This window comes from Cyclopterus lumpus, chromosome 11, assembly GCF_009769545.1.
Source record: "Cyclopterus lumpus isolate fCycLum1 chromosome 11, fCycLum1.pri, whole genome shotgun sequence".
Lineage (NCBI taxonomy): Eukaryota > Metazoa > Chordata > Actinopteri > Perciformes > Cyclopteridae > Cyclopterus > Cyclopterus lumpus.
This window is the reverse complement of record NC_046976.1, coordinates 2,238,990-2,260,121: the sequence shown is the minus strand read 5'-3', so window position 1 is coordinate 2,260,121 and position 21,132 is coordinate 2,238,990. Positions and strand designations below refer to the sequence as shown.

Here is a 21,132-nt window from a genome sequence, read left to right as displayed (position 1 = left end):
ATCTGAACAGATTGTTTCTTCCCTTAAGGAGAATAAAGTTCGAAAAAACGTTTATGATGAAAAAAAAGATAGAAAAAGAGAACGTTATTTGTCTTATTTATTTGATCACAGTACAGACTCCGCGGTGACAATGTACGATGATGTACTGTTCTGCTGGGACAATACACTGACGTCAAGCACACCACCAACCATCCAAGATACTGAAGCTCCAAGCCTCTGGAGGTTTGATGGGCAGGAAGATGACAGTTAGTGTCACCGCAGGGCAGCCTGAGCCACATTTGGGAGGGTAAAACATAATATTAAGAATAGAATTCAATGTCACACATTTCATTAGTGACGTGGCTACATTGTACTATAACATTGGATTTGTTTGGCCACTTAACGCTAGTCGCTAGACTAGTCTGGACTTGCCTTTACTGTGCAGCGTATATCCCGCCCAAGCGGGACACTCCTTGCGCCTTACCAAGCATCCATAAAAACAGAGGCAGGGTTTACGCCGGCTCAACCAATCACGGCCGCTTGTCCGAAGCGCCCACCAAAACAGTTCAATTTGAAATTCAAACGACCGGAAACAGCGGGTTGGAGTCAACCTTTTTACGAAAACTCAGCGTTAGTTAAGGTAAATGGTTTAATAACGCAAAGCTTCTTGTTTCTTTCATTTCGTTTTTACGGAGGGTGCCTAGAGACGGTAGTTCGTGAAGTTTAATGCCGCTATTTATCTGTTATGCCCAAGGTAACGGGTAACCTAGCCGCTAACGTTAAGTTACACGAGCAAACTTAACCTACAACAGCTCTTTAGTAGAAGCTAATTCAGTCGTCCTGAAATGTTCGTTTTTATGTTTGCGTTGTGTTCCGGGTCCAAAATGACTTTCTCATTATAGATGATAAATAATAATACATATTATCACCTAATGTTTTTTGTCAACCTAACATAAGCTACAAGTTGTACACTTCTGTTTGCTATGTATGGCCTGTAACGTTAGGCCTCATTGACACTACGATTTTGAGTATACATTAAAAAGCATAACGTTTATGTATGAATTAGTTTGTTTCGCTATGACGTTACAACATACTCAGAGGAACAACAGAGGATATATGGAAGACAAGGCTGAGTGTATGTTTGTGTTTCTGTATGCTCAAATATACACGTACTTCTGGGTATTTCACAGCAGATCATTTGACCTGGCATAGCAGGTTAATCACAGGTGTGTAAGTGATCAGATTTGACCATGCATGTCAACTTAGAGTCGAGTTAAAACCGCTTTTTTTGTTTATTGGAGAATCGTGTAAACCCTAAGCCTACCCTCACTGCAGCACTGTTCTGGGAGAGCTACCAAACCTTTGTGATTTAGCATTGTGTCATTGAGATATCGCCAATCAAATTTGAGATTTGTGGATCTGGTTAATCTGCGAGGGGGAGTTTACGAAAGTAGTTCACACCAAATTCAAAATGACCAACTCCTTGTTAGGTGTATGACATTGTCTCAAGATACTTAAAAAAAAAAGTCTAGAGGTGATACCTGTGCCGAGTGCCCAAACATACCCCGAGGCCTGCTTCACAGAACTTTAATAGGGTGCGCTATCGAGACCACTCACAACACCCCAGCGCCAACAACCATAACAGATAATGAAGAATAGCACCTCTGATGATGCCACGTTTTCAAACATTCCTAGCACCTCAGTTACAACTTCCTGTTCCATGGCGAATAACACAACAGAGCAACGGTCAATAAAGACTCAGACATTTTGCAGTTTGCCATCATGAAGGTCTGGACACTCCACCGACCGGAGAGGCGGATCTGGTTCATCTGCTAACAGTAGTCAGCCCAACTGTACTGTTGACAAGATGATATACACACATAATATGCTCCTGATGGACATGGATGGATATCTTTTTCTGTGATGGTCTGTTTGGATCATAACTTACATCTTTACTCTCATCAGAACATGTCCCGCTTGCCAATCCGTCCAAGCAAGAGGGACCTGCCGACGAGCAGCAGCAGCAGCTCAGAGAATGGACAAGACTTTGCGCCTGCTCAGGTTTGTACTAAAACCCTCTCCATCTTTTGTGTCTGTCAGTTTTATTCTGCTGCACCTCAAGCTGCTCTGCATGTAAAGTAACCTGTTATCCAGCTCATAGGTCTCTGCACCCTGATGTGGCCCTATCGCAAGTTCTTTACATTAAATTGGAGTTTCTCTCTCTGCCATGAAGCCGATTGTGATGTCATACATGTTACGTGGTGTTAAAGTTCTCGCTGTGGTAGAGTTTTTGATTAAACCTCCACACTGAGTCCTGATGATGATCATGCATGATAGGTGTGCTAGAAAAAGTAGGTTATTGTTATAACCCAAGAGGTTGAATCATTGCTGCCGTCTAATGCTGGTGGTGTTTCTTGTATTTGCAGAAGAAGATTCGCAAAGACCCTGAGCCTGTCAAACCACATGCAGCAGCTACGATCATCGGTGGCCGGCGGAATCCTGTTGCAGCCACCAGAGCACCCATTTGTAAGCTAGCTGACTTTCAGAGTCTTTGTTTTTCCACCAAGGACACAATGCACCAAGACTGTATGAGATCATTTCAGGAAAACTTCAAGCTTGTGTATTTTAATTTTTGACGTTATTATCTTGTTTTTTATCATTTTGACAAAACGGCAACCTCTCTGTCCCACTTTATCTCCCACACAGCAAGGCCAGTCAGAGGTGTGGGCGCTGCCACCGTGGCTGTTGGTCCTTCCAGAGGTAAGATGAGCTGTCTGTCTGCTGATGGAGCTGAGCTGTGTTATTTTATGTCAGGATTGTAGGACTTTCAATTCAATTTATTTTGTATAGCCCAATATCACAAATTACAAATTTGTGATATTGGGCTTTACAATCTGTACACATACGACATCCCTGTCCCAGGACCTCACATCGGATCAGGAACAACTCCCAAATAATAGAAAATACCCTTTCAGGGGGAAAAAGGGGGTACAATTTTAAATGTGGTTCTTGATTTGACAGGGAGCCAGTGCAGAGCAGCTAATACAGGAGTCATGTGATCTCTTTTCTTAGTTTTTGAGTTTTTGTGAGAAATCTTCACTTGAGCAGAGACTGAACGTTACAGTTTTAGTTTATTCTGGGTATAATGTACTAAAGAAGTGCTTTGGATCCATCATGTTATTAAGGTAACAACTGACTGATTTGGACTTTTTTTTTTTGCCCTTCAGGTGTCCTGAAACAATCTATAGCTTCAACTGCAGCAAAGGGAGGCAACGTGAAACAAACTGCTGCACCCACATGCCCCAAAACAGGTAAATACATAATTTCTACTTTGTTATTGTTCCTCAGCGAATGATGTCAAATCAAGTATGCACTCTAGTAGCACTTAAATGTCCCTTACCGATAGCACTTTGTTGTTTAGCACTTTAGTAGCACTTAAATGGAACGTACGGATAGTACTCTGTAGTTTAACGTTATTGAAGAAATTGTACTCTCTTGATTTTTGTTGTTCTAAGTTTGGACTCATGGTTTAATGCACTTATTGTAAGTCGCTTTGGATAAAAGCGTCAGCTAAATGACATGTAATGTAATGTAATAAAAGTAAATCGATTATTGAGCTACGTGCCTTTCTGGCCAATGAAAAACGGTTTGGAGTTTAAGGCGGAGTTGCATCAACACAGATTAATTTAATCTGAGATTAGTTTTATTCAGAGTTAAGCAAAATCCAAATTTGAATTAAGCAGAGCTCTGCTGCACAACTACAAACTAATCTCTATTTAGTAGTAATAATATTAAATGTATTTGCGTGGTGTCGGGACCTAGTAAGTAGGCTAAACGAGTCATAATAAGGCCATTGAATGTTAGATTATTTGCTAGCTAAGAAGTCAGTCTGCGTTATTCATGATGACTCAGCAGAGAAGCTCTAATGTCTTTTCCTTTTGATAATGGAGCAATATGAAGAAATAATAAAAGATTGAACAACGGACAACAGTAAGAAAAAAGGCTGTTGGCCCAATCTCCATGTTCGGGTTTCAGAACAGTTTCCTGGCTGAAGTGGTATCTTCAGCATCATCATAAAACTCACACATTTAAAATGAACACTCGGTCACAGTTTAACTTGGAGTTTAAAGTTTTGTTGCAAAAGAGTAAAAACTAAACTCACCCTAAAAAGAGAGGTTTCTATTAAATGTTTCTTAATTTGAACAGTGTTACCTTGTTGGTGCAACCGAGTCTAAGTGTAGATGAGTGATTCACTACGTTTCCAACTGCATACGGTGAAAAAGGAAAAGTTTTTGTCTCTTAGAATGACAATTTCTCTACGTGCATATTTAAAATATGCCTTTTTCACAGCAGACATTTTGACTTGTCATGGAAGGAAAAGCACATGTGTTGCTTATATCTGTCTCTGCTCTATTAGAGTGTCTCAGCTGTGACAATGAGCACAATACCAGGACAGAAGCAATTCAGCCAACATTCATTTTATCATTTACATCTGTGCTTTTTCCTACTGGGACACGTCAAGATGTGTAACGTGAAAGAGGCATATGTATAAAAGTCTTGATCCGTAGTGGTCAAGACGGATCACTCTGACGTCAGAATGGACCCGTCACACCTGTTGTTTATGCTTGTTGTGCACAGGTGGGGTCGGGGGCCCCAAGCGTCAAGCATGGGACCTGAAGGGCAAGTTCAGCGACATGGAGGGTAAGGTCCGTAACTACCAGACCAAGGTCAAAGCTACCAACCAGGAGAATGAGGCGCTGAAAGAAACGATGGTCCAGAGTCAGTCAAGAGTGGTTGAAATGGAGAAAACTCTTGCTCGGCAGAAGAGCCAGATCAGGTACCAAGGACCATTCCATTTGTAAAAGAACGACTGTCATCATAACGTGGTTCTTCTGGCGCCATTAAATGTCCCATCTTCTCTGGTTTCAGTGAGTATGAGGCGGAGCTGCAGGCATTGTCAGGAGTGCGGGATGAGTTGGAGATGGTGTCCAGTGATAAGAGCACTCTTGAAAAGGAGCTCTCCAACTTGGAGAGCAAACACAAGGTCATGGAGACTGTGCGGGACAGCCAGGAGATAGAGCTGCAAACTCTCAAGGTAGGAAGTCTGCTGCTGGAATACCAGCTAATACTGGCAAGTATGCCATATTCACTATTGCGCTACCACAGGACTATTATTTACTCTAGCAAACAACTGAGCATAAAGAAGCTGTTATTTTCCAGAAATCCGATCAAGAATCTTATTTTAATCAATTTCTTTTCATTCTTTTATGAAAAGAAAACTCTGGCCCGCCTCCAGGTGACCGTCAGAGACCAGGAGGAAGAGGTCTGCTCTCTCAAAGACACTGTGGTCCAGCAGAAGGACGAGCTTCATGCCGGGGAGATGGATCGCAGGCGGCTCCACAATGACATCCAGGAGCTCAAGGCAAGTGAGGACACGGTGTACCAACAACACCTACAATACCTACAACGCGGCCCAGCGACACTATCGTTCTATTCTCACTGTACCGAGGAAAACGCTGCTGAACATTTGGTTCTTCCATCAACCAGATAAATGTCACTCTGCTCTCTGACTAAGGAGATTCATTTTTTCCATCAACCTTTTCTTGCAGGGCAACATTAGGGTCTTTTGCAGGGTGCGCCCTCTGGTGGAGGGAGGCCTGAGCAAGCACATTCAGCTAGCGGCCAGCGACAACAAGACGATAACGCTGGCTAAAACAGAGGAGGTGAGAATCCTGGGGGCATGCCACATCAGATATATGAATAAATAGATCAATTAAGGCATTTTGGTACTCTGCAGCCACAGGAGCAAGTAATATCCAGAGTTTCAGGGATGGTTTTACTGTCTAACTAGCCAGTTACATCGTAGATAAGAAATGATTTTAATGAATTGGATGCCACAGTTAACATAACAAACATGTTCTCAGGCTCCATCAGAAATGTTGATATTGTGCTTTGAGTTGCTTTTGAATATCTTTAACTACAAATCTTAATTCTGCCTCTTCTGCGTTTTAGTCTCACACAGGCAAAACTGCTGACACTCAGAAGAATTACAACTTCAATTTTGACCGCGTGTTTGGCCCCCAGTCTTTGCAACAGGAGGTAAACAACATGCATCAGAATTGACACCATATAATAGAGTCTTCAAGTTATCATGTATACATACAAACTGTGTTTTAAAGTATAAAACAGTCTGTTTCCCACCAGAGCAGGAAATTCATGGTGATTTTGTCAATTCCAGGTCTTCGAAGAGATCTCGCTGCTGGTGCAGTCCGCATTGGACGGCTACAACGTCTGCTGCTTTGCTTATGGCCAGACGGGTAGCGGGAAGACCTACACCATGGAGGGAGACGAGTGTGACGAGTCCAGAGGCGTCATTCCCAGAGCCGTGAAGCAAATCTTCAGAGCAGCAGAGAAACTAGGGGCAAAGGGCTGGGAGGTCAGTGTGTAATGTCACGCAGGAGAACACATACAGGGAAAGGAGGTCAAAGTGAATTGTTCTCTATTTCACCCGCAGAATGTTATTTTTACTCACCAAAAGCATTTTAAACCTGCCATAGTTGGAACAAAATTCTGGCCACTTTTGGAGAAACATGTTGTGAACACACTTTGACGTCTCATCACCTTTTCAGTTGCTATGGGGAACCTGTCAGTTTGTTTGCTGATTTACGCTTCCAGCCGTTCCAGAGCAGAGCTGCAGTCATGTTTGTGTCCATCTTGCCTATGCAAGGCCAACATTCAAGCTCTCTTTGATTCTGCTGTTTGATTTGGTGTCATCCAACTCCTGAGGGTCTCTTTAGCTGCTACATTTGTGCGACACAAAATGTGTAAACTTTATGAATTATTATAGTATTATTGCTGTAGAGGATGTCAGCAATATTGTGAGTTACAGGAACACAGGTTTGAACAAAATTACCTACTTATCTCCTCCTAGTTGTTAGCACTACTGCAGATATCAGCACTACTTATTCAACTAAACAAAAACTCAGGACTTGATTCAGATGCATGTGTATTATTACAAAAGTACATTCTGACGCATATCAATAGGACAACACAATGTCACAAAACAGTGCAAGATGGATGCACAGAGACCAGTGCACATTCAGGCTCTAGCTTTGGGAGATTTTTCATACTTGTATGATTTATATTGTAGAAAAAGAAGTCTTACATCAGTGTGGATTCATGCTGTTGATACCAGCCACCAAAACAAAGCAGGGACAGCTTCTACATTTCACACCACCACCATTTTCCGTGTCCGTGTCCGTGTGTGTGTGTGTGTGTGTGTGTGTGTTGTGTGTGTGTGTGTGTGTGTGGGAGATGCAGTATGATGAGGCGAAGGGGAGCATTTTAATCAAATGTCGGAACCGTTTCTGTTTTTAAAAAAATCTCAGTTCACCTTCACGGCGAGCTTTGTGGAAATTTACAACGAGACGCTGCAAGACCTCCTTTACTCTGGCAAGGCTAGGAAGGGGCTCGAGATCCGAAAGTCCACCAACAACGAGGTGACGATCACCAACCTCACGTACGAAAGGGTCTGCAACGAGGATCAGGTACGCTGAATCATTCACAGCAGAGTTCAATTAGTAAACCATTATCTGTGTTATTTCTTTACGTGTTACGTTAGAGTCAATGCTCCGTTTGACCCCCTCCACCTGCCAGGTTCTAGGCCTCATCATGTTGGCCAATCGGAATCGCTCCACGGCCCAGACAGCCCAGAACGACCGCTCCTCTCGCTCCCATTCAGTGTTCCAGCTGGATATCGAGGGCGTAAACGTCGGCCGGGATGTCAAGTGCAAGTGTGCGTATAATCCCACGGATTACCCCAGTGTCACTTGTGTGTTCAGAATACAACTCTGTGTTTAGGGTTGATATCTTGTTGCTAACGTGAGACATGTGCTCATTCTAGAACCCGAGTTCTGCGTTTCTTTTTTTTTTCGTTAAACCTTCTTGTGCATTTTTTTCTTTCTTTTTTCCGTGCGTGTAGCCACTCTGTGCCTGGTGGACTTGGCCGGCAGCGAGCGAATGCTGAAGAGTCAGTCTCAGGGAGAGCGCTTTAAGGAGATGACCGCCATCAACGGCTCCCTGTCCAACCTCGGCATAGTCATCACCGCGCTGGCCAACAAGGTCAGTAAGCACAGTGCAGAGCTCAGAGAGGCTGAGAAGCCTGAAGACTTGTGGTTTATTCACACCCAACAAAACAACACCTCTAAATTCTGAATTTAATTAGTATTTGTGTTCCAGGAGAGCCATGTTCCGTACAGGAACTCCAAGCTGACCTATCTGCTGCAGGGGTGCTTGGGAGGAAACAGCAAAACGTGAGTTCTTCAACAAAACAGCCTCCAGCCATTAGTGGTCTCGGCCAACAGAGGCTGCGTTATGTTGTGCCACTTGGGCTGAAAGCAGCAAATCATTTGTCATCAGTAAGGGGTTTTATCCCTTATTTTATTTAGGCCTTCTGGGTTTCTTTATTCTAATGAGTTTATTTCGGCTGTTCTCATCCCAGCCTGATGTTTGTGAACATCGCCCCCGAGCCGGACAGCTTTGGAGAAACCCTAAATTCCTTGAGGTTCGCAAGCAAGGTGAGTGGCATCTCGGGTTGTTTAAAGTCCTGTCCTGATATTAAACACATTTTGTGTAATCATTATCTCTTGACTAGTTGTAACAAAATGACTGAATGTTCTTGCCACTTACTGTGACAGCGACTGTTTTTTGACATGGCATGTTTTACTCTCTTTACAGGTCAACGACTGTGTGATTGGGACTGCAAATGCCAACAGGAAGTAGAGCGAAGTGCTTGGAGGGAAAAAAAACGTCTTTCTATTTTTACCATTATTTATGGTGACACATGACTTTTGGCTTGTACTTTGTGCTGTTTGGGAACATTATGGTGCAAGTCAGTAAGACGGGGCTCGAGGGTTGCCAGGTTGCCATTCTTCAATTAATTCTTCACACCTTTTGAACGTATATATGAAATAGAGACCGCAAACCGAGCACCTGTAAATAAAAACAACCCCAAAGTCAGACCCGGAACCAGGTGATGTTTGTTTGGTTTTGCCGACGGATTGTTTGCCGTCAGGTTTCCGAACAGTCTGCTGAGCGGCCACAACAAGTCTGTTCAATGATGAACCGGCGACTTGCTGGACTCGTTTCTGAGGGATCTGTGAAGAACGTGACAACGGCTGCACCACCGCTCTTTATCCACCAGGAATGAACGGAGAACACTTTAAGTCCTGTAACGTATCAGATAAAACACAAACCATAGAGTTTTGATTGGTTACGGTAATAAAGCTTTTATTCTTTTATGCCACATTTGAATTATTACTGCATAGTATCTTAATTACTCAAAATATAAGGTGACTGTATAGCAAACATAGTTTCTGTTTTGGGAACAAAAAGCTGATGCCTGGTTACCGGCCTGGCAGCCACTTTTAAACGTTATTAACCAAAAACTGAAATGCTTTTGTATAATCTCATGCTTTCATTAGTGATCACCAATACAGGCTTTGCAACATTTATTCAAGTGGATATGTATAGATGCATGTTTCTAGTCTTTTTTTTAAATACATATACGTCTCTCAAGGTTTCTTGATTTATGAGAAGATTTATTAATAAGAGGACCCGGTTTTTGTTTTATTTTTTTCAAATTTAAATGTGTTTTTTGTATAACTTGCATAATAGTTGCAAAGAAATGTAGTGTTCTTAATTGAATAAAGACAGTCATTAGATGGGCTACTTATATTCCCTGTGCTGCTTTACGTTTATTACTTATGCGTTTTGCCAATGCTTTCCGAAACTTAAAGCATGTTTATATTAAATACATTTGATTTCCCTTGTTCTTCTTTCCAGACACAACAGGCCTGACCATTCTATGGTATGTTAGATATATGAAATGAGTTATGTTTCAACATCAACGCTGTGGGACAACAATAAACACTAACCTATTGTTGGTACAGCACTTTGTAGGCTTTCAAGTGAGAAAGGGTTGATGTTCATTGCATCATAACCAGCATGACTCGCATTAGTCTCAGGTTGTGGACATTTGACACAATGCAATTTCATATAATCATCCTTTACTTCAGTTCCATTTTTCTTGACCGCATTTCATAAATGTACGTAGTATTTCAATATTTCATAAAGGGAGATTGATTAAATAAATGGTGGAAATTCAATGTGGCATATAATGCATTAAAATGATAATCAGAGAGTGGAAAAGATCATAGAAAAAGACAAAGAAATGTCACTATTTTAAATCAACCCTCAGTTTTCTCCTGTGACTGCTGTTATTAACGTTATTAATTGATATTAACGCTGTATTTCGATGTGTCAGTTCCATTGTTTATTTTCTGCCTTTTTTTTCGTCGGCCAAAGTCTGGCTCGTCAGACTGGAATCCTTTTAAAGGCGACGCGTCTCTGTCTGCCGCTGCAGGAGAGATCAGATGGGAAGAACATTTTCCAAATATGGTCCCCAAACTTCGGGGCCTGGATAACCCGGCAGCACCCACTGCCGTCTGCTCGGACGGAGAGTGCACTTCAGAAGGCTGCGGTGCCAACTAAAACCGTGAGTTCAATGCCCGCAGCGGTTCACGGCTCTTTTCTCCCCGCTTTCTGTCGCGAGCCGTCTGCGCTAGCTAGCCGGCTAACGTCACATCTGTACCGGCAGGGTTTTAGGGCTCGACGCTCCGGCGGGTTGCAGCCGTGTCCCCGACCGCTGTCTGGGAGCAGAAGACGTGTGCACTACCGCGCTGGCGTGGATTATCAGTCCACGGCGTGGCTGCTTTTTGTTGTTGTAGCTTGTCAACTAAAAAAGTCTGCTTGCACTCAAGCTGTTGAATACACCCCCCCCCCCCCTCTCGCTAATAACACAGCCACAGAGTGGTGCGGTCATGCATGTCATGCTGCGAGGACGTGATGCGGTTCTGCTCCACGTGAAGGGCTCACGCGACCCGCGCGGTGTTTACATACGAGACGCACTGCGTGCATGAACACCGACACGCGGGGGGGGGGGGGGGGGGGGGCTCTAACAAAGACACTTCAAAAAGACACTTGAGGTCTTCAGTTGCACGGGCTGTCTCGAGTGTGACTAATTTGCAGTGCATTGTGGGTAAATTATTCGCGTTTCTCAAGCAACAACACGGCCAATCAAGTCGACTTCCTTGTGTTGCCCACAGGCGAAGGATAGAGACGTGACGACACGCGTCACTCTTTCCCCCGGTTGAGACACGAGTTCTCGTTAACGAACCCAACCTGGACCGGGGCTTGTTGTCGTCTGGGTTCTTTGTGTTGGCTTCATGCTGGACATGTCTGTGTCCCATGTGCCACTGAGCCACCAGCTGCCAGCTAAAAGCACCTCACTGTGACTCTTCAGCTGCCGCTGCAGTGAGCCACTATAGACATTTGTAGAAAGGGGCTGATGACAAAATGAAAATGAAATGTAATGAACCTTTAAACTCGTGACGTCAGAAGCCTGTGGTTTGTGCCAGCGGTTGAATTGTTTTGCATCACTGAGAGGTGTCTCTGATATTTTGTCCACTCTGTTTATTTCAGAGGGTAGAATATTGGAGGCACCTCTGGGCATATAGGCGCGTGCAGGTTAACGCCGCCACAAGCTGCGGCCTCCATTAAATTCAATTCAGTTTATTTTGTATAGCACAATATCACAAATTACGAATTTGCCTCAGAGGCCTTTACAATCTGTACACATACGACATCCCTGACCTTTGACCTCACATCGGATCAGGAACAACTCCCAAATCATAGAAAAAACCCTTTCAGGGAAAAAAGTGAAGAAACCTTCAGGAGAGCAACAGAGGAGGATCCCTCTCCCCCGATGGACAGAAGCAATAGATGTCATGTGTACAGAATGAACAGCGTTACAGAGTTACAACACATTCAATGAATATGACAGAAATTAATGAATAATTAGTAGTAGGCATGGACCACGATCCAGACCTCCACAATCCATGTAAAAATAATATGTAGAGGGGGGCATCAGCAGGGCCACAGAGTCAGGAGGCATCAGACACAGCCAGGTCCAATGGACCCTATGAGACGTGAAGTCACAAAGACTCCGGGGAGGAAGCAGAGTTAATAACGTGGTTAGGTTGAATCAACACTATTACTTGATTGACAGGAAATTAATCTACAGCTGTTTTGATGAGTTGATAAGTGATTTATTATTGACTCATTTTCTAAGACAAAAGAAAATGCCAAACATGTTCTGATTGCAGATCATCAGAGGTAAGGATGTGTGATCTAAATGTCTTTGTGGTTTATGACTGGTCTGATCAAACAAGACAAGACAAACAAGTCACCTCTGACTCTGAGAAGACGTTTCTCTCTGTTTTCTGATATTTTACAAACTAAACATTTAGAACAAGAACATAATTGACAGTAGTCGTAATGAAAATGATCATTTTGTTGCTCCAGTGATCATCTCTCTAAAAACATTTGTTGACAAAATCGTTAATGAGCATAGAACTTATTGCCGGACTGTTACATAATAAACTGTGAGTATCTAGATTTCTGTATTTTGGAAATTAAAAAATATCATGAATTCATGATATTGCATATACCACGACAAGGCACACAAAAGGAGTTGAGAATGGTAGTCATGTGACACTTGTGTTTTCCATACCTAAACAGATATGGTGATATCTGGATATCAGAACAAGGCCCTCTGGTTGTTGTGGCACTTCTATCACATCCCAGTCAGCAGTTATGGAAGCAGTCCGACTTAATTTAAAAGTGTGATTGAATTGCCAGTCAAGAGAGTTTTCCTCCCACCTAGATGCAGTCCCTGTCCATGGAAGTGGGCAGCAGCAGCAGCAGCTCAGCTCCCAGCGACACATCTGGTCCGGTGGTGCAGGTGTGCTTCCCCGGCGCTCAGGCCTCGGTGCTGGACAGCCTGAACCGGCAGAGGGAAGACGGCAGGCTCTGTGACCTCTCCATCCACGTCCAGGGACAAGTGTTCAAAGCCCACCGCTGCGTCCTGGCTGCCTCCTCTCCGTACTTCCATGACCAGGTGGGAGTGTTTTTTATGCCGCTCACATTTCCCAATCAGTACTCGTAGTTGTCCTGCTTGTATTTAGGCACATGTATAGCAGCTGTCTCAATTCTTAGGACCTATGACAGTTTGGTTTAGCTAGACTCAGCTGAGAAGATACCGAGACACAATTACTGATATGGATTCAGAGGGAGATGGTTCTATTTGTCTTTGGGGATGCGACACACAGTCAACACTATATCATGTCAGCATATTGTGTTGTAAACAACAAGGAGAGTGAAATAGATTCAAAGAGTAACTACACTTTTTTTCCAGCTGAAAACCAATGTATATGGGTATAGGAGTGACTGTGGTCAGTGGTAGAGCAGGTTGTCCATCAATCAGAGGATCGGCGATTCGATCCCCGGCTCCGTTAGTCCATGTCGATGTGTCCTTGGGCGCTTAACCCCCAAATTGCTCCCGCAATGTGATGTATGAATGTTAGTTAGTCCTGATGGGCAGGTGGTACCATGCATGGTAGCTCCTCCCATCAGTGTATGAATGTTAGTTAGTCCTGATGGGCATGTGGCACCTTCCATGGTAGCTCCTCCCATCAGTGTATGAATGGGTGTGAACGGATGAATGATGTCATGTAGTGTTAAAGGGCTTTGAGTGGTCGGTAGAATAGAAAAGTGCTATACAAGTACATTCCATTTTACTTTTACTTAGTAGTGTTGTTGATGAGTTTAGGACCACATTTTGACATTTCAGAGTCAGAATGCTACAGATTGTGTCATAAATGTGCAGAGTGACTGCTACTGGTTGAAACCCAATTGAATGTAGCTGCTTGCTGATCTGGAGCCCACGGACTGGTGAGAGAGGAGTGCTAGTGGAGAGCATGCTATTTGAAATCATTAAGCGGTAATTCATCAACAGTTTGGTCCCGCTGGATGTTAAAGTGACGCAGGTGGTGCTTTTTAGGTTCTCTAACGTGTCATCAGGGTATTGTGGAATTAGCACGCTAGCCAGCTCATTAGCCGGCCGCTAAATGAATCAAATGCAACAACAAAGTGCTTCATCCACACGCTCTTGTCACCGTGTAGGAAGGAACTTCACACAGTGTTCAGAAAAGAGAAGCCGGCCCTGCTCATGTTGATAGATAGTTACTTTATTAATCCTGCAAGGGCCCATTATTTCACTACAGCAGCATTTATAAATACAGGTAAAGCAATATTAACACAATATATACAAACAAATTGAATAATATTAAATTAACTAACTAATTAATAGTGCAAAGATCTTTGGAAAGATACTTCTTTTCAAGTTCTTTCCACGGCCCCTTCAGCCAAAACTCCTGGGTTTAGTTACTCTGAACACATTGGGGACATCACACTCACTGGGTGTAGACTGTGGGTATGAGCCACGGGTAAAGATCAAATTTGGACTCGAAAAAGCAACTGACCTGCTTTATATTTTAAAAAAAAAGAAATGTTGGGAACAAAATACGTAAAAAGCCAGAATGAATCAGATGAATCCGTTATAAATGTAGAACTTTGGAATGAGGACCAGCAGCCAGCAGCCCTCATTCCAAACACTTGAATTATGTTTCTGCATTTCCTGATTCGAATGATTTGCCTATTCTGTTCTCAAGTGTTGCTCATCTGCCAAAGACCAGTTTCAATGACACTTGTTGGTGGGTTGTATCAGACCTCAGTGGTTGCGGACGTTGACTCCCCGTTAAAGAGCAACAAGACTTGGATTGTGACCAATATGCTTGATTTCCACCTTGATAAGTGTCTTAACAGAGACAGGAGGCATGAAGGGAGTGAGTATATCATGTATTACTGTGATGTATATCCCCACCCACTGCCAGGTGCTACTGAAGAACATGTCTACGGTCTCCATCCCGGCAGTGATGGACCCGCTGGCGTTTGAGAGCGTGCTGAGCTGCGCCTACACCGGTCAGCTCCGGATGCTGCGCGAGGACATCGTCAACTACCTTACGGTGGGCAGCGTCCTGCAGATGTGGCACATCGTGGACAAATGCACCGAGCTGCTGAAGGAGGGCCGGGCTGCAGCGGGAGGAGGGAGCAGCGGAGGAGGAGGAGGAGGAGGAGGAGGTCTGCAGGATGGAGCGACTGTCGGAGAACGAGGCGGAGGGTCGGCCATCCTCGGATGCAGCAGTAGCATTGGCGACGGCGGCGTTGCAGGCGGTGGTAATGGAGCTAGCAGGGATGGCAGTGGCGGTCAAGCCCAGGTGGAAGGGTCCAACGAGCCCCAGCGTGCCTCCCAACCTCCCAGCCGCCCGCCAGTGAGTGAGAGCCAGTCCCCCAGCAGCACCAACTACTTCAGCCCCAGGGACGGGAGCAGCTTTGGAGGAAGCGGTGCGGCCGCAGCCGGGGTGTCAGGGGACGGAGGCAGGGCCAGCAACACCCCCAGCTACTGCACCCCGTCGGGAGGAGAGGAAGCCTTCCTTATAGAAGAGGAGGAGGAGGAGGAGGAGGAGGAAGAGGAGGAGGAAGTGGAGGAGGAAGTGTTGTACCACCAAAGGAAGAGAGGAAGAGGAGGAGGAGGCAGTGGGAGGAGGAAGAAAATTAGCTCAGTGTTGGAGCAGGAGGTCGGGGTCAGCGACAGCTTTGGTGTGTCCTCTTATCAGGTGAGCTGTGCACTTTTAAACTACTCTGAAAAGCTTTTATTTTGAAATAAAACCTGTTATTTTGATATGCAGCATTTTCTTCATTGAACCAATGTAATGTCGTTGTTATGTGCAGAACATTCTCAGTCATGAAGCAACTTCTAAAGAGGAAACTTCTGGTCATAATAATATTGTGATAAACTGAATTGAAATTTAATTAAATTATATTTTCCATTAAAAAAGAAAAACAGCTATGGAACAGTTTTGAAACACTAAAATTAATAGTAGTCAAGCTGCTTTTTTCGAGACTCGAAATCCCCTAAATAACTATCTCAATTGAAAGGATGGGGAGGACTCTGCGTTGCCGCTACTGAAGCGTCCTACCTACAGCCAGCCCAGCATCATGCCCCGGAAACAGTGGGTGGTGGTGAAAACCGAACACATGGAGGACGACGACCTCATCGTCGTGTCCGGGGAAGAGGACGAGGACGACGAGGATGAGAGGGAGCTGGAGCTGGCCAGAGAGAGGGAGAGAAGCGACTTCAACATCTCCAACGTCCGGAGCCTTTCTTCCGATCTGGGAGGCAGAGCTGAGAGCGAAATGGACTCACAGGTGAGCTGAAGCCTGCTCTAAAGACACCAGTTGCAGGCTTTCCATGTGGTTGTAGCATCTTCTTTAAAATATTGTGATAGCTGAACGTCACCATGACTACGTCCACTTCTTATCTCAAGTCTGTGGGTGAAAAAGAAAGGCAGCCGTCTGAACCTGTGGGATTTGCATAATTGAATATATGTTTTCTAGATTACAGGAGACTTGCATCGTCTGTCCAACATGCAGGTGCCGAGCGCTCTGTGGAGAAGTCACTGAAGAGTATGTCCTTGCATTCCTCACATTTCTCTGTCTGTCTCCAGGTGGACTACTGCCAGTCGTCAGAAGACTACCTCAAGTTTGACGGCAGTTTAATGGACCAGACTTTAGCTCACCTTCATGACAGTGCCGCAGGTCAGAGCCAGAGCGCGAACCGTGCTGTGTCCGCACTGCTGGGCCAAGTCCAGTCTGCGGCCTCAGCCCGGGCCCAGCTTTTCCCCCTGGACATGCAGGGGAACCAGATCCTCCTCTACAGCCAGGCCTCCGGACTCTCCCTGGACGGCGCCGCCCATCCACTCGGGATGGGGGGCGGTATGATGGGAGGAGCCGCTTTCAAAGGTCCCGGTCTAGAGCATGGTGCAGTCCACCTGTCGGCGCAAGGCGGTTTGGGGGTCGATGGCATGGACTGTGGGGGGATCGGCGGTGGGGGCGCCGGCGCTGGGAGTTCGGGGAAAGTGTTCATGTGCCACTGTGGGAAGACCTTTACCCACAAGAGCATGAGGGACCGCCACATAAACATGCACCTGGACCTGAGGCCCTTCCACTGCCCCGTCTGTGCCAAGAAGTTCAAGATGAAGCATCACCTCACGGAGCACATGAAGACGCACACGGGCCTCAAGCCGTACGACTGCCTCGGCTGCGGCAAGAAGTTCATGTGGCGCGACAGCTTCATGCGCCACCGCTCGCACTGCGAGAGGCGCAGCAGGCTGGGGGAGGGCGGCGAAGGCGGGGGAAGCGGCAGTGAGGGCGGGAGAAGAGGAGGAAGTGAGGATGGGCCAGATATGATAGCCTCCCCTCACCACCTTCTGTCTGGGGGTGACGGAGGACAAGGCAGTATTCTGGGAGGTGGAGGAGGAGGAGGAGGAGGAGGAGGGAGAAGAGGAGGAGGTGGTGAGGTTGGGCCAGATTTAATGGCCTCCCCTCACCACCTTTTGTCTGGGGGTGACGGAGGACAAGGCAGTATTCTGGGAGGTGGAGGAGGAGGAGGAGGAGGAGGAGGTAGAAGAGGAGGAGGTGGTGAGGTTGGGCCAGATTTGATGGCCTCCCCTCACCTCCTCCTGTCTGGGGGTGGGGGAGGACAAGGCGGTATTCTGGGAGGTGGAGGAGGAGGAGGAGGAGGAGGAGGAGGAGGGAGAAGAGGAGGAGGTGGTGAGGTTGGGCCAGATTTGATGGCCTCCCCTCACCTCCTCCTGTCTGGGGGTGGGGGAGGACAAGGCGGTATTCTAGGAGAAGGAGGAGGAGGAGCAGGAGGAATGTCTGCTTCCTCTCCACATCTTTCTGGCGCCGGCGTCTCAGCCACAGGAAGCAGCAGCAGCAGCAACATGAGTAACAGTATGGCCGCCGCAGTGCCGCTTCTCGGGGTCGTCTCCCGGAGTCCTGGTCAGGGGTCAGGGATGTTCGCTGGTCTGGGTCTGGGTCCAAGTGTGTGCGATGAGGACGTGTGCGAAGTCGGCGCCAATGACGGCAGCGTGACTTAAACCCCAAGTGCGAGTTCTGTCCAACGGGCCTGAGCGAACTGTCCTGTTCTCGTTCCTGCTGCTGTTTGTACAACATGGTCAACTTGGAACCTCTGAATCACTCCGAACACAGGGAGTGCGCACCTCGTCTGTCAGTTTGAGTGGTGGGGGAAAGGCGACGCTCCCGTTGGACAAAGACTCTGAGATTCCAGTCGACTGCGCTGGTCCTGAAGCCGTCTTAAGTTATCCGCAGTTCTTTTGGGAAACTCGCCTCCGAAAAGTGACCTCATTTTAAAAAATCATTTTAAAAAAATGGACCTTTCGTCTCAGTGAGTAAGCTATCGTTTGAAATATCCCAGATGTTAGTAAAGTATATTTTTGGGGGAATGCTTTGCGCGTCGAGAGGAGACCAACAATGAAGAGACAGCACTTCACTAACTGTTCCTCGCTAACATTGTTAGTGTCAGAGGAGAAAGAAAAAAAGGCTGTTATGAATTGCTGTGAATCTGCAGTATTGTATTGTAATGTATCACTGTTATATGGAAAAAACAACAACACAAATCTGCAAGAGCAAAGCATCCATAACCAACTGCTCCGGGCAGCGGGGGGTTCCTCAGTGTCCCGTGGGACCGACAGCACCGCCTCCCGGGGTTGCAACATGCTGCTGTGCTTGAAGCCCAACCTGGATCCCAGTGAAGGGATCATCAGTCTTATTTATGCTGCTTATTCACCAACCTGTGCATCCTTCAATACTTTCTCAGATCTTACAGAGGTACTCATGTTCCAGCTGTAAACTCACCAATATGACTGTGATGAAACACAAATGAAATGGTCAATCTCTTTTCCGATATGCTCCATGCCCACGCGACCACAAACACTACCTGTCACTGATGAGCTCGGCGCTCCAACAGCAGAGGGCGGAGCCTCCTGTTGCTCCTCACTGTTGCTGCTGTTACCTGCTTTCACTTTTTTTCTCGTCGTTCACAGAGTTCTCGTGCTTTGAGAAGTATATTACTACTGTAAATACATAGAGATATATGTCGTTTTTTACTCATCAGAACCTGGAACCAATACGGACTTGTGACACTGATGCGTTCGCTGCTTTGGAAGCCGGTAATCAGGAGGGACGGTGATCATCTGGACCTACAGTGCACTCCCATCGGAGCTACACACTGTATAGTGTGTCGTTATTCTTTCTACATGAGGGCATAGCTCACCTCCTGGATGTTGTAGTTTCAGAGGTAGTTTTGGGAATTGTAAAACTACTAATTGATTAGTTGATAGACAAAAAATGTATCAGTGACAGTTTTGAGCCTATTATTTTTAAAAGTGAAGGTAAATAAACCACACAATGTTTCATGTTCATCGCATTGTTGGGAATTTAACACATCGTGTGTATGTATATATGTTCGTGTGTGTATGTGTATATATATATGTGTGTGTGTGTGTGTATATATGTGTATATATATATATATATGTGTATATGTATGTATGTATATGTGTGTGTGTATATACATATATATATGTTTTTATATGTGTATATATATATGTGTATGTATATATATGTATGTGTGTGTGTGTGTGTGTGTGTGTGTGTGTGTGTGTGTGTGTGTGTATATATATATATATATGTATATATATATATATGTATATATATATATATATATATATATATATATATATATATATATATATATATATGTGTATGTCAGAAGTGTGGAAGAAAATGCTGTTATATGAGAGAAAAATGCATCATTATTTGTGATAAAATAGTATTCCTTTTCAGAAAGATTGTGAAACACTCGCAATGTGATAACAATGTGTGTTTATGTAGCTGTATTATTACAGCTTCGCTCCTGCATATTTAATCCACATAATACTTCTCAGTTTTTTATTTGTTCATTTCCTGTAACGTGGAGCTGAAGAGATGAAGGATCTGCTCGTTATACCTTCTGTGAAGGCCGCATCTGGGTATTTTTATATGCAGGTTTGGAACGCTTTTTATGACTTATTCAGTGACCTGTGACCTCGGGTGTTTCCTCCTGCTTTGGCCGAGTTTGTGTCTGCTCCCCCTGCCGACCAGCCACGCAGAAAATGTGAGACAGCAGAATGTGTGAGAGACAAATGTGGCGTGTGAAGTGTGCCAACACTGGGAAGCGTTGCAACATGTAGGTACCGTTCTATTCTGCAAGCGCGTGTAGAGGCGGCAGGTCTCCAGGGTTCAGAGAAGACAGAAAGAGCTCTGCTTTCTACTGCCAGTAGTTACAGACGACGGTCAGAGGGCGCGGTAAATCGGAAAGGTGTGTCTCTTAAGAAGTGTCTCTTGGTGGGTGTGCAGCGTGGTGGGGCCCTGTATGGTGGGTGTGTAGCGTGGCGGGGCCCTGTATGGTGGGTGTGGGTGTGCAGTGCAGTCTGGCGGGGCCCTGTATGGTGGGTGTGTAGCGTGGCGGGGCCCTGTACGGTGGGTGTGTAGCGTGGTGGGGCCCTGTACGGTGGGTGTGCAGCGTGGCGGGGCCCTGTATGGTGTGTGTGTAGCGTGGCGGGGCCCTGTATGGTGGGTGTGTAGTGTGGCGGGGCCCTGTATGGTGGGTGTGTAGCGTGGCGGGGCCCTGTATGCTGGGTGTGTAGCGTGGCGGGGCCCTGTATGGTGGGTGTGTAGCGTGGCGGGGCCCTGTATGGTGGGTGTGGGTGTGCAGTGCAGTCTGGCGGGGCCCTGTATGGTGGGTGTGTAGCGTGGCGGGGCCCTGTATGGTGGGTGTGTAGCGTGGTGGGGCCCTGTACGGTGGGTGTGCAGCGTGGCGGGGCCCTGTATGCTGGGTGTGTAGCGTGGCGGGGCCCTGTATGGTGGGTGTGTAGCATGGTGGGTGTGTAGCGTGGCGGGGCCCTGTATGCTGGGTGTGTAGCGTGGCGGGGCCCTGTATGGTGGGTGTGTAGCATGGTGGGTGTGTAGCGTGGCGGGGCCCTGTATGCTGGGTGTGTCTGCATCTGCTGCGACACCAACACACACTGAACTCGGTTAAACTCCAGTCGCATGGTTTCTCTTCACATCTGAGTTTAGCAGAGCATCACATTAAAGGAGTGATAGCAGAGCATCACGTTCCCTTTTTATTTTTCCAAGACAGAAGGATCCGGACAGATCGCTCCGTGTTGCTGCTGAAAACTAGCCGGAGCTGTTTGAGTATTTTTGTACATTCCACAAACCGTGTTCCCCGAC

The 21,132-nt window shown here is 45.8% G+C and overlaps 2 protein-coding genes across 3 annotated transcripts; both read left to right on the top strand.

The window, feature by feature from the left end:
* Window positions 1–488: 488 nt before the first annotated feature.
* Window positions 489–9,791, top strand: kifc1 (kinesin family member C1). 2 transcript variants are annotated; one of them, XM_034544499.1, is made up of 17 exons: window positions 489–619; window positions 1,945–2,040; window positions 2,406–2,505; window positions 2,686–2,739; window positions 3,207–3,290; window positions 4,618–4,816; window positions 4,909–5,074; window positions 5,255–5,401; window positions 5,589–5,702; window positions 5,992–6,078; window positions 6,218–6,415; window positions 7,368–7,526; window positions 7,636–7,774; window positions 7,961–8,100; window positions 8,218–8,291; window positions 8,480–8,555; window positions 8,716–9,791. In XM_034544499.1, the coding sequence occupies exons 2-17, from the start codon at window positions 1,948–1,950 to the stop codon at window positions 8,758–8,760; spliced, it is 1,875 nt and encodes a 624-aa protein (XP_034400390.1). In that variant the 5' UTR covers window positions 489–619; window positions 1,945–1,947; the 3' UTR covers window positions 8,761–9,791. The 2 variants fall into 2 exon arrangements, with proteins under 2 accessions (XP_034400390.1, XP_034400391.1); XM_034544500.1 differs by lacking the exon at window positions 489–619 and adding an exon at window positions 877–1,114.
* A 599-nt stretch (window positions 9,792–10,390) lies between these two features.
* On the top strand, window positions 10,391–19,363 carry zbtb22b (zinc finger and BTB domain containing 22b). The gene is made up of 6 exons (XM_034546111.1): window positions 10,391–10,534; window positions 12,764–12,997; window positions 14,832–15,614; window positions 15,937–16,206; window positions 16,506–17,460; window positions 17,713–19,363. The coding sequence occupies exons 2-6, from the start codon at window positions 12,764–12,766 to the stop codon at window positions 17,937–17,939; spliced, it is 2,469 nt and encodes an 822-aa protein (XP_034402002.1). The 5' UTR covers window positions 10,391–10,534; the 3' UTR covers window positions 17,940–19,363.
* Window positions 19,364–21,132: the final 1,769 nt, after the last annotated feature.

Excerpts from the sequence above, each read along its gene's own strand:
- kifc1 (XM_034544499.1), top strand. The coding sequence starts at position 1,948 with ATGTCCCGCTTGCCAATCCGTCCAAGCAAGAGGGACCTGCCGACGAGC. Across the intron at positions 2,506-2,685 it reads AGCCACCAGAGCACCCATTT|CAAGGCCAGTCAGAGGTGTG; the intron begins GTAAGCTAGCTG and ends TCTCCCACACAG. Across the intron at positions 2,740-3,206 it reads GGCTGTTGGTCCTTCCAGAG|GTGTCCTGAAACAATCTATA; the intron begins GTAAGATGAGCT and ends TTTGCCCTTCAG.
- zbtb22b (XM_034546111.1), top strand. The coding sequence starts at position 12,764 with ATGCAGTCCCTGTCCATGGAAGTGGGCAGCAGCAGCAGCAGCTCAGCT. Across the intron at positions 15,615-15,936 it reads TTGGTGTGTCCTCTTATCAG|GATGGGGAGGACTCTGCGTT; the intron begins GTGAGCTGTGCA and ends CTCAATTGAAAG. Across the intron at positions 16,207-16,505 it reads AGAGCGAAATGGACTCACAG|GTGGACTACTGCCAGTCGTC; the intron begins GTGAGCTGAAGC and ends GTCTGTCTCCAG.